Source organism: Ammospiza caudacuta, chromosome 2 (assembly GCF_027887145.1).
Source record: "Ammospiza caudacuta isolate bAmmCau1 chromosome 2, bAmmCau1.pri, whole genome shotgun sequence".
Classification (NCBI taxonomy): domain Eukaryota; kingdom Metazoa; phylum Chordata; class Aves; order Passeriformes; family Passerellidae; genus Ammospiza; species Ammospiza caudacuta.
The window spans coordinates 50,859,206-50,872,302 of NC_080594.1; the positions used below are offsets into that span (position 1 = coordinate 50,859,206).

General features: G+C 42.4%; 1 protein-coding gene across 2 annotated transcripts in view; it reads left to right on the forward strand.

Moving 5' to 3' along the window:
- Positions 1 to 1,324: 1,324 nt before the first annotated feature.
- Positions 1,325 to 13,097, forward strand: part of CDK8 (cyclin dependent kinase 8) — a 69,140-nt gene continuing 57,367 nt past the window's right edge. For both annotated transcript variants that reach the window (XM_058825057.1, XM_058825058.1), the window contains exon 1: positions 1,325 to 1,507. In XM_058825057.1, coding sequence (XP_058681040.1) covers positions 1,380 to 1,507 — 128 coding nt within the window. In that variant the 5' untranslated portion in view covers positions 1,325 to 1,379. The remainder of the gene's footprint in view (positions 1,508 to 13,097) is intronic.

The window sequence follows — 13,097 nt, forward strand, 5'->3', positions numbered from 1 at the left end:
AAAACACCAAAACTTTGGGTAGACAATCTCCATATTGCATTCTATTTTTGCACAAACACAGGCACAGTAAATGAGACAAGAATTGCTTCTTCTTTCTCTGAGGTTCCTCGCTGCGATTCCCAGAAAATATCTTTGGGAAACTGTGCCTTGCTTTTCTCTGTGAAGAGAAATGTGGCCACACATCCTGACTGGTCTCAGCAGCCACACAGAGCAGGTTTGTCAGCGCTGTGATGTCCATCTGTGTCTTGAGTGCTGTGAGCAGCCTGGGACACCACAATACAAGAAAGACATTAAGCTATTAGAAAGTGTCCAAAGCAAGGCAACCAAGATGGGGAAGGAGCGGCTGAGACCATTTGGTCTGTTCAGCCTGGAGCAGAGGAGACTGACGGGAGACCTCATTGCAGTCAGCAGCTTCTTCATGGAGGGAGAAAGGGGAGCAGGCACTGATCTCTGCTCTGTGGTGCCAGTGACAGGACCAGAGGGAACAGCCTGAGGCTGTGTCAGGGAGGTTTAGGTTGGATATTAGAAATAGGTTCTTCACCCAGAGGGTGGTTGGGCACTGGCACAGGCTCCCCAGGGAAGCAGTCACAGCACCAGCCTGACAGAGCTCAGGAAGTGCTTGGACAGCTCTCCCAGGTCCATGGTGTGGCTCTTGGGGATGGTCCTGTGCAGGGCCAGGAGCTGGACTCGATGAACCTAATGGATCCCTTCCAACTCAAAAAATTCTGTGATTCTCTGATTTTGTCCATGTTCATAGTTACGGAATTGTCTTAATTATAGCGATGCTAAGTGATGCTCAGAGGAGCAGGGACCTCTGCCCTCGCCAGCCTGGATCGAGCCGGGGACCGGGATATTCACGGTAGCCGAGGCCCCGGGAATGGACCGAGCGCGGGTCGCGGTGGCTGCTGATGGTGGGCCCCGTGCCCCTCGTGCCCTGCCCACCAACTACAGCTCCCGGCATGCAGCGCGGCCCGGCCTCCCTCCCTCCGCCTGTACTACACCTCCCGGCGTGCGGCTGCAAGGCACGCCGGGACGGCCCCTTCCACGTGGTGCGCTGCCCGCGGCCGGGGAGGTGCCCGCGGTTTGCGACGTCCGTTTGCGGCAGCGCGCGCGGGCGCGGCCCCGAGAGCCCGCCCGGGTACCGGCGGCGGTGCTGCTCCTAGCGCGGGGAAGGGAGGGACGGAGGGAGGGAGCGCCGGGGGCTGGGGCTCGGAGCGAAGGGAGCAGCCCCGCCGCTGGATGTTCCGCGGGGCGGCGCGGGGGCCTCCTCCTCCTTCTCTTCCTCCTGCTGCTGCTGCTGCTGCCGCCGCCGCCCGGTGTGTGCGGCGGGGCGGGGCGCGGCTGCCGGGGGCGGCGGCGGATCGCGGCGGGCGCCCAAGATGGACTATGACTTCAAGGTGAAGCTGACCGGGGAGCGCGAGCGGGTGGAGGACCTCTTCGAGTACGAGGGCTGCAAGGTGGGCAGGGGCACCTACGGGCACGTCTACAAAGCCAAGCGCAAGGACGGGTGAGTGAGCGAGCGAGCGAGCGGCTCCCCCCGGGACCCCCGGCCCGCCCGCGCCCTCCTTCCCCCGGGGACTCCTGCCCCGCAGGCTCGTGTGCCTCCCCCCGCTCCCCCCGTTAGCGCCGTCCTTTCTCCGGCCCTGCCGGATCCCCGGCCGGCCGGCGCCCGGCTCCCCCCGGGTCACTGCGAGCCCCTCAGCGCTGTGTCGGAGTCGCGTTTCGGTAGCGGGTGGGCTTGGAGAAACAAATTTTGCTCCCGAGGAAAACCGTTCCCTTAATAGAGTCTCGTTATGAGTAAATTAGTAGCCGCTTATACCGTTCAGCCTGATCATCGGCTCATAGAACTGGGTTTTTTTGTTGTTGTTTTTAACAATGCCTTTTTTTTTTTAATATGATTTATTACTTGTAGTCACCATTTTGGGTCGTCTTGCTGGCTGCTTCAGAAGCCAAAGTCTGCTCGTGCATTTGGGGCTTCGGAATGCTTTAAACCACCTTTTGTGTATGAGCAGTTCTTGTTCTAGACCTGAGTAAATTAATTTCTTGGCATAAACGTTTTGAAGAAAGACCGAATGAAACTGTCATTTAGGTTTCCCTCTTCCGTGACATGGCATCACTTGCTGAAGAGCGGAACAATAGGAAGTAGGGAGCAGGAGAAACGGGAGAGGCACGGGTTGTTCCTGTAGCAGGTTCTAAATTTTGAATTGCGTCTAATCTTTCTCTTAAAGTCTCACCGCAGTGGTGCTCTGTATGCTGTCATTCTAATAAGGTGCATTTCAAAAGTCTGGCTATTATTTTTACATTGAATAAATAAACTTTGAAAGCAGACAGTGGTCAGTCATGGCCAAAATATGATCTGGTTGTGTTTACATAAGCTTTTGATTCTAGAAGGAAATGCTCTAGCTGTTACCTGTAGAACAGCTCTAATGAAAATGGTTGCACCTTGTCTCATCTCTGTATTAAACATGCTGATATTAATTGCAGCACAGTTACTTCAGCCTGAATTTCGTTTGATGGTAGGAGTCAGGTAACTACTTTTTTTGCAGAACTTTTATATTTGAATCCTTCCAACTGTCCGTAGGAAAAAATCTTATCTTGCCCAAATTCTTTCTATTCTGGGAGGGCAAGAGGAAAAAAAAAACCAGTTGTGTGATAAGCTGTTGCCTCAAGTCTCCTTATATGCAGGCACAAATGCTGCTGATATACCCAGCCCTGGTTTCTCTGACCATACTGAGATCTGTAATATGAAAAATAAGTCGAGGTACTGAAAGATAGGGCTACATTTCTGATGTTTGTGTCAGGCAGCTTTGCAGCTGTTCAGCATGTTGGACTGCAGCAGCGTGTAGGGAATTCAGCATGTCGTACTGCTGAAGCAGTTTTGGTGAAATTACCGGTCTGCTTGATGTTGTTTGGGAGAGAATGTTTGAAAATGCTGCTGTTTTGAGAAATTACGGCAAAAAATGGAATTGTTTGCTTTAAAAATGGATAGTTGCTTGAACGTGGTTTTACAGTAATATGCATATATTTTTAAATTTTCACTTTTGATGAGGGGGGAAATCAAGGTATAGTATTTGCTTAAAGTTTGGGGGGAAAAAAAAGGAAAAGATAAGTGATGTATATTATCTCCTTTTTTTCTGTGCTTTGTTGTTCATTTAGTGCCTTGTTTCCCATCCCTTTCCGTAATACTTCCCATTTGCCTTTCTGATTTCTGAAAACTTTTTCTTTTAAATATCCTGTGTAACTGTCCTTGGACGGTCACTGAAATATGTAAACTAGAAGCATCCATAGATGGTTTTGCAGCTTGTAATGCATTTGTACATGTGTGATATTAAATTACAAGAGTGGAATTAGGCTTGAAGTTGAGGGTTTTGTTTTCATCCTTTTATCCAGAGGGAATTAGTTAAATCAGAGAAGCAAATAATAACATTTAGTAATAACATTTAATGTTCCTGAAGCTGTAGTAATGGATGGATGTTACATCCAGTGGTGGGGAGTTCCTGCAACAGAGTTCAGTATTTGTTTATTTGTACATAAATATATTCAAAACATACTCTTGCATTGTTTTAGTAATGGTAAGTAATGATGGATCAATAATTTTTCAGTTGTTTCCAGAGTCTATACAGCTCAAACTTTATTTTTTATCATTCCCTTGAATTTACAAGCGTTCTTTAAACTTTGCTACATGATTCTAATTCTCAAATTAAAGTAGCACAAATCTTCTAAGATATGCATGGTAATTTTTGTAGTGCTTTGAAGAGTGGTATGCAGGACTGCAAATACTTTGTTAACAGTACTGGGTCAGCTTTTTCTTAAATGACATCTTCTACTACGATGACTAAGAGATAGAAGGCTCACAAAAAATAACTAAATTTTTGTAATTAAGTTTGTTAAAATGTTTCTTCTAAGGCTCCTGGTGATAAAACCCAGTTCTAGAATACTAGCAGCAGTCTCTGCAGTACAGCTGCACCTCCCTTTTTTTTAGTTTTTATTTTACTGCTTTACAGGTTTTACAGCTGCCTCTGAGGTGCAGTAAGGCAGTTGAAAACTAGATAGCAGCTGTGTATCCTAGTCCTAGGAAATTAATTGCATCACTGGAACTACACAGGAGTATTTCCTGACAGTCTTTCAGGAATCTTGATGGAGTGAGAATCCTTCTAATGAAGGAGAGGTGTCCTGTGGTATGTGTGCTGGTGTCCAAATAGGAGTGTAACCAGGGTTTCTTTCATGCCTTGCTCCAAGAAAAAAGCCGGTGCAGCCCTGCAGTGCCCTTTGCCACAAGATGAGGCTTGGGGTCTTTATTGGTCCATCTCAGAGGATCACCAGGTACAGCTCCATGGACATTTCTCACATATTACTTGCCAAACTTGACCCAACTGAACCCAAATCAGCTGACAATGTCAGGCATCATAATTGGGCTCTATCTGATGCACCGCCTGCAGCAAAATGGTATTCTGGAGTTTTTATTTTAATCTCTTCTATTTTAAGTTTGTGGTCTGTCTAGGTGGTTTAATCTTCCTGGCTTTTTATTGGATGGTGGTGTCTTTTTCATCAGTGCAGTACCTGCAGTGGGCTCTAAAACCTGCTTAGAGCAAAATCTGTGAATTGATGGGGTTTATTTTTATAGCAGAAAGAAGCATTTGGCTCTAATGGGGTTTATTTTTGTAGCATGAAGGTGTACAAGAAGACATATGACTCTAATGGTGTGCACTGGGAAGGGAATGCAGGCATTGCAGGCATGGCATGTCGTCAGATAAAGGAACTGTTGCTCATCTCTAGTGTTTGTAGGATAGTTTACCTTTTTTTTTTTTTTTTTTTTTTGTCCAGCAAATGTCAGTTACTTCCTGCATAAAATTTGCCTTATGTGCCATTTGGGTGCTCCCTCAGGAACACTGCTCAACCCAGCTGTTAAATCTACCTATTTGACTTATGCAGGACTTGTAAAATAAGCCAGCAGTTTTTGTTGTGTGAACTGGCATGCAGATCTACTGTTTTTACTCTTTTTTCCCTGCAGCTCCTTGGGAGCTGAGTGCCAGTCATGGGCAGACTGAGGTGGCAGGACACTGGGGTGTCTGGTGCAAGCCTGGCTGCCCAGCTTGAGCAGCACAGGAGGTACAGCCTGTCCTGGGGCTGGCACCTTGTGCTGCGAGCGAGTTCCCAGGCTTACTGGGATCCGTCTTCCACTGCTTTCTTGGCTCTCCTCTCCCTTTTTATGGTACAGCTATAGTCAGAAATATGAGAGAGAAGTCTCTTCTCTGGAGGAGGGCTGACTATTTCAGTGGCAGTTTGGAGGGTTTCCAAATAATCATTTTTCCTGTTTATTGGATGTGGTTTGGATGAGAATAAGAAACTACTGAATGTCCCTGTTAGGCAGTATCTAACTTTTTAATTACAACAGCAAAAAAATTATGTAATTGAGGGTCTTGAACTGTAGAAATGTTCCCTGGTGCTTTATTGAAAGCTTTCCTAATCTCTTGGGAAGAGACTTGAGTGGTGAGACTGAAGGTGGGAAACCAACACTAAGCAAACTGGTGCTGTCCTAGTTGTTGTCAGGAACTGTGAGAAGTGGTGTTGGTCCCAAACACAAGTGGAATTGGACCTTTTTTTTTTTTTTTTTTTGTAATTTCAGCACTTAGAGTTCTGTGTTGCAAGTATTGCTGTACGTGGGGGAGTAGATTGCTTAATTTGAACCTACTGACACATTGTAATTGGCATTATGAGAATCCATCTTGTGTGCTTCAAGCAGTCAAATCTAATCTACTTTTTTTCTCCCCTTGAGGGTTTGTCTAAGTTGTAAAAGAAACAGAATGGTGGAAATCTAGTCAATGTCCAGTATGTTATTGGGTTGCATAATCTCTAATGTGACATTAGTTTCTACCTACCAATTAAAGGATATTGCAAGAATTTTGATTGTCTCTCAGAACCTCTTGTATAAAGAGAAACTGAAGGGATGAGGAATATTTATCTTGGAAGATAGAGAAGGCAGAACTGTTTAAGTTAGATAAAATAATGAATGGTTTGGGTAATGTGCAAGATTCTTGTGCTATTCTTGTTTCACAGCATTTGAAGATGGATGACCTGGAATGTTTTTGGAAAACATAAAATATTTTAATGCAATGTAGATAACTGCATAACCTGTTGTTGAAGGGAAATGATAAGAGCATAGTGTCTGTTCTGTAATGTCAAAACCAGTCACTTCTGACTGTTGTAACTGTAGAAGTTCAGATGCTCGCTTAGAGATCAGGCCAAGCTCTGTAATGGATGCAGAAGAACTGCTTTTGCTTGCTTCAGGAATTCTGAGTTTTGGTGATTTTTTTTTTTTTTTTTTTTTAACACTAAACTACTTTCTGGCCCTTCATAGGGTAGTTAGCAGATGAGTTCCAGTTTGTCTGTGTTTGTGAGTGTGTGTTGATTGAGTTGTATTGGATAAGTAATCACTTACTTTGTCAAGTTCTAAATCAACATGTCAGATTAAGTCTTTTTCTGACTTAGAGATGGGGCAGGTGAGAAGCATTTTTAAAACTTTTATTCTATTTTTAGTGTCATGTGAAGGATGAGACAATACAGATGCTACAATTTTCACTATTACAATTAGAAGCTGTTTTCTAATTATATATGTTATAAACATTTCTTGGCTTTGGGAATTTTCTACACATTAATTTACCACATTACCTAGAATTTGGGAGTGCCACAAGTAATGAGTTAAAATTTTACTTGGTGAGAAGTGAAACAGTGGGGCTGGACTTGAAGCATCTTGATTAGTTCTGTATGGAGCCTTTATAGGAATTATGTCATGAACTTCATGCTATTAGTTTTCACTATAAATTTCCAGACAACTCTTGTCTTCTCTCAGTGGTGATTTTGTCGTTGTTGTTTTTGGCTGAATGTTTGTGTGTTGATTTCAACTGTTTTGACCCGAAGCAGTTGGTGGAGATTGCACGCAGGTGGTGAGAACCGCAGAGCTGGCATGCAAGCCTTTGGCTTCTGACTCCTGTCAACAGTGGTGTGGAATTTCTAAATGCCACAAACTTTATTTATGTATGTAATATGTGGTATTATCTTCTTAAAATATATGCCCCGAGTCTCTTTTGGATCCTTCACCATAGTAGTTACAAAGTTCCTAATTAAACTGTATCTACATAATGAGGTAGGCATGCCATATTGCATAAAGTCTTGTGCTCTTACATTTTTCTGGTCAACCACTCTTTTAACTGTCTTCCATCTTCTTCCTTCCCTTCTCACCCGGTTACATGGCTGGAGGCTTCATAGATTTTTAAGATGTGTGGTTGAGAGAGTCCTGTGGCCTTTGGACCTTATTTGGTGTGATCTTTTGTTATCTTGTCACAGATGTGTTGATTTATTTTCATGCCCTGCAGCAAAGGTGAGTTGGTGTTTCATTCCTACCCGAAGCTTATGACAGGTACAGAGAAGAGGCTATGAAAGTAGTGTTGCAAAACAAGAAAGAAAAACAGCAGAGGTCTGTCTCCATGTAGTTTGATTCTGGATTTATAAATTACAGTAATATGTGTGAATAGTGGGGGCGTGGAGTGGCTATCGCGTGTACGCGATGTCCCATTAGAGAGTAGGGGTTCGTTTTTGAGGGTGCTGATTGTACAGGAGGCTGTGTTGTCACAGAACAGTGCTGCTGATAAAAGGCTTGCTTTTCTTTCTGGTAGCCTTCAACTGTAAAGCAGCCTTGAGTTTAGAGTAGAGAAGTCTGTGTTTTGTGAGTGGATGGTAATAAAGTTTCAGTGTCAGGCTTTATCCCCCCGGTGCTGAACTCTCATGCTTCTCTCCCCCCACTGTCCCACATCTTTTCTTTGTGAGCTTGGCAAGTAATGCTGCATGTTACTGCTACGTGCGGGCTGATAACCATTCAGGAGGGTTTTGTGTTCTGGCTGGCTAGCCTGCTGTTCTCTCTTGTCTCCTCCAAGGCTCAGCAAATGGTTTCTGAGACCTTGTCAAGCCCCATAATAGCACATTTGGGATTACAGCCCTAGCTTTATTCATAGTTACAATTTTTTGTTAGGCTACTTGTGAATGAATTGCTAACTTCTGTGTGTTGAGGCTTCCCATTTGAGAGATAGCTGCTTGAGTTTTGAAATCACTACATGATCTTTAAGGTTCCTTCCAACCCAGACCATTCTGTGATTTTATGAATAAATATATTGAATTTTATACAGAAGCATACAAAGTCCTTAGTAGATTATATAGGAAGGGTGCTGGATAGACCATTTAATATTCTGTTGTTTTTTGGTTTTTTTTTAGTGGAGGATTCTACTAATGTTGCCCTGTTGCACGGGTTTTTTTGCACATCCTATTGAAAGTCTGACTTAATCATAGGAGCATTTGGATGGCAGAGTGCTTGTAAGATTGTGTGACACTCAAGCAAAAAGATACTGCTGTTCAGAAAACAGTTTCTATTCAACAGCTTCTTAACAACCTTGAGTGTTAAATGGTAGTATGGCAAAGCATATTGTGCAATCAGTTTAGAATTTGCAGGAAAAGAACTGTATAAGCCATGATTAAAGCTGCAGATACTTTTTAAAGGACAAAATGTTCGAGAGAGCATAATGATTTTTCTCAACTACAGATGCTAGCCTAAACATCAAAAATTAAAATTATCCTTGAAAAAATGCACGTTTTATGAGCAGGCAAGAACACAACTAAAGGTCACTGAAACAATCTGCCTGTTTTTCTGGGAAAGCTCTGCTGTGTGCTTGTAACACCTTGCATACAAGATGTTGACATTTGAATAAAGGACACTTGAGAGTTGCTCTAAAAATGAAGACTCAATTCATTACTGTCTGTGTTAAAAAATAAGTGCAGCTGAGAACTTGAAATACAAAAGGATCTGAATTGCAGAAAACTCTTGATTCGACTTTGTAATTCTGGCCAAGATACGCTTTCTGTGAGAAGCATAGCCTTACCCTGTGAGTGGGGAGCCCTAACTTCAGATGTACTTCCAATTACGATTTGCATTCAGATAACTGGATAATCCCACGATGAAGCCTTGGAAAATCAGGTTTCATCAAGTGTGTTTTCTCACAGAACCTCTGAGCAAGGTATGAAGCTTAATCAGAGCAACTAGAGCAAGCTTTACCTGGGGGGAACTTGAAGACACCAAGGCAGCAAACTTGTCCCTGACTGTAATTTGAATCTTAACTAACTTTTTGTTCTTGAACAGCTTGGCTTTCAAAATCTCTCGTTTCTTTTTGGGTGAACATCAATCCTATTTAAGCAGAGTTGAACAAAACAACCCCTTGCAATTAAATGTGCTAAGAGTGCCATTCGCTGTTATGTTAGTTCCATTGTGTAAAAGCCCAACTGGAAGCTTATGTGACTCTGCCAGATGAGTGTCAGATACCAAAAGACGTTTAAAAAAGACCAGCTATTGCAACACGGAAAGGTCTGTGGGTGGAGTGTAAGGGTGGGGGAACAATATCATTAGGACTGCATTTACATCTGCCTGACTTGTTTGCCTGTGCTGTGTTGGATCAGTGAGGCTGCAAAGCAGAGAATGCAGAAATGAACGGCTTGTTAGCTTCATTGCATGTAGGTGGCTGCTTTTGGGCAGTGAGGAATGCCAAGACAAAACTTCACGGTAATGAGTAGTTGCTTAGTGAAACAGGTAGGGCACGTAAAGAGGAAGGATCAACTTGGGAGCTGGCCTACAGTAGGGTGAGAGATGGAAACCAATACTACCGAGGACCGTCTCTGATAAACATGGGTTGTTCTTTGCTCCTGGCATATGCCGAATCTGTACAGGGTTAAAAAAAAAACCTGCTTGAAGTACCACTTCAGTTAAAAAAGAAAATATGAGGGGTGGTGGGAGGAGATGGTCTCTCAAAGCTAAAAGAGAGCCAAGATGGTGAAGTGTTGCAAGCTGCCTGGGAACAGTTTTTGAAGCTTTGCTGGGCTCTCAGTGACTGAGAGTGAGTAGGTACTCTAAACCCATCAATTAAAAAAATGTGACATGCTCAAATAGAATAAAGAAGCCCTTGGGAGTGACGATATGTTCTTTGAAAAATTAAGTCTTCTCTGAAGGATGAATAAAGAAATAGGAGCAAAGTGAATGTAGACATTATGAAAGAACTTAAAGGATTAGCAGTGAAGACAGTGATTGAGGGATCTGTCTCAGGTGCAGACAGTTGTCAAGGAGCAAATTTCTAACCAGAAAGTATAACCCTGTGCTTTAAAATGTCCCAGTTATGAAAGGCTGGAAAGGGGCAGTGGTGAGATCAGATTTTAAAAGGACTTTCTGGAAAGTGGAAACTACTAATTGATAAGGTGAACCAAAAGCAGAGATAGTGGACCCATGGTAGGTGCTGAGATGGAGAGAACAGTCTTGCAAAACACATTCAGCACTTCATAAGTCAATTAGAATGCATCAATGGAGTTAAAATATAGGCTAAAGACAATGCAGTTTATGTAATCTTAACTATATTTTCAAAAGGCATCCTGTTAAGCTTCCTACCAGAGACTAAAGCTGAATTTAGAGATGGTCCTTCTCTGTATGGAGAAGTTAGAGATGTTAAATAATGGTGAGAGGTCATTAGTGGTGTCTCCCAGGAGTCAGTGCTCCTCAAAAGTTTTGTATGGAAATTGCTTGCCATAAATAATGGGGGAGAAGCTTTGCTGATGAGTGTTACTTGGGATACTGAAGGCAAGGGCTGATCATGAGGGCTTTACCCTGACCATCACCATCTCCCAATAACACATTGTACTTGATGTGGAGCTATTTGTTTGGGAAAATGGTCCTTTCTTTAGACACACACAAGTTAATTTTTGTTTAAGAAAACAGTTGTGGAGTTTATAATTACACTTTCATGAAAGTGCCAGTTCAATGCAAGCAATTGCTAAAAAGCAGAGAGAATCACAGAACTTAATAGCAATGGAGTGGAGCACAAAGCAAACTGCCAGTGTTGGTGTAAGTCTTATTTTCAGTATTGTAGGTGCTTCTAATTCCTTCATCACAGAACCAGCAACAAAACTCGGGAATGTGGAGTAGTGTCTGTGTGAAAACTTCATTCATTCTCATGGACAAGGATTTTTTTGTCTGTGAGAGTACGGGATGGGTAAAGTATCTGAAATCTTGAGTGCCATTGAGAAGAAACAGTTGTTCAGTGACTGGATACATTTCTGAAAGAGAATTCTCTTAAGGCCAATAAATAAGCTAATATAATCTGTAGACTTGTAGCTCCTGCGATAGTGAGTTTGTGACTGTTAGGCTTTTTTTAAAAGCAGCAAATATGTTGCTTCTTCTGTGTAAACAAAGTAATGTCATAGATTTGACTACTGATGAAAAATGGGTCAAAAATAGAAATTACGCAATGAAATGATGGCTTTCTGGAGTATAGACCTGTGTTTTAACCCAGTTTGTAGTTGATGCTTTGAAATGCTGTGCTGTCTTTATGCCGCTTCTAGTTTCTGCAATGATGAAAATACTGAGGTGAGTTAAGAGCAATCTGAAGAAGAGAAGGAAAGTGCAGATGAATTGCAGCAATCTTTTCCTTTAGAGATCATTTGTGTAGGCACTTGTTTTGTTTCCTATAAAAGGACTGGTAAGACTGCCATGACCTTTGGTAAAGCACCATGGAGCTTTGAGTCTGGAGCAGGGGTCTGCTGCCCATCAGCTAATCTCATAGGAGTGATCTTCATAATTGTGTGGATTTAAACCTAGGTTTTAGGCTGGCTGTCAAATTACAGTTTTGTGTATTAAGAGACGAAAAGAGAACCAAATCCCACGGATTCTCTCCCCTGCAGAAATTTTGTGCTGGAGCTAGTTGCAGGGCTATTGGCAAGATGGTCTTTTTTGTTGGGGTTTTTTTTGCCCTTTTTTTCTATTTTTTTGAGTTATGGACAGCTATAATTCCTGTGGTATTACCACTGGAAAGCAGGGTGTGAATCGAGTGGTATCTTGCTTTTTCTCCTCCATCTCTGTGTCTCTCCTTTACTCATTCGTTTGCTGTCTTTTGCTCTTACTTTGTTAATGCTGGTTTTGATCCTCCTTGTACCCTGCTGTAAATGGACAGAATTAGTTAACCTATGTTAGTGAACTTACTTAACATTAGTTAACTTCTTTTTTCAGAAGTAGATAACTCTTAGGAGAATGCAGGAAGTGAGTTCTGTCATGGAGTGTGGCACAGATCAGAGCTGGCATAAAGGAAGGGAATGTTTTGGCTGGGAGAGCAGCAAGGCAGAGATGTTGAAAGAAGACTTTCCTTTTGACCGCAGCAAATTCTTAGATCAGAAGAACCACATTTACAGTGGTTTACTTGGTTGCTTTGAACTTGCTGCCAAACTACATGTTGTGGCAAAAGTTGTTAATTAAAAAAAAAAAATCTAAGAACAAAAGGAATAAAGGGAATCAGTAATTGCTGTTTACCACATCAGCCATCTCAGAAGCCCTTGTATTTATTGGCTTGCTGTTGATGGTTTTTCCTCCAGCTTTGGAGAATACTTTTTCCTTACCCATTAAAAGCTCTGATTATTGAAGGATTTATTTTGAAGTAGAAAGTATTCTCAGCATGAGCCTTGCTATCTGATAAAAATAATGATGCTGTTCTGGCCCAGCGATCTCGCCATGTCCTCCTAAGTATTTTGGGAATGGAAAAATATTGATGCCTTAGCTAGACCTTTAATAAATTCAGTTCTGTTAATGCATTTTCCCCTGGACTAATTTATTTGTGTTAGCATTGAGGTGAGTAATATGGGCTTTTATTTTCATATGACATCTTGTAAAATCAGATCCGAGTCCATGAAACCAGCTTCAGTGAAAAACTGTGCACCTTATATGCTTCTATCCTTTGGTAAAGGTTTTTCTTTTTGCTTTTTTAAAAGTACACAGTCTAAAAATTGCTTTTTTTGCACTTTAAAAATATTAAAAATATTGAAGTGTTGACTCATTCTGAAGCATTACTTTGAGGATAAGCTATATGGGGGCGGGGGCAGCAGGGGGCTAATAGCAACAATGAAGAGCACAAACTGTCTTTTTTCCCTGCTTTTGCATATGCTGTCTTTTGCCTCTGCTTTTTCTGTGTATCATGTACATGTCTTCAAAAGGGGAAAAAACCCAACCCTTACCATGCAAATTTATT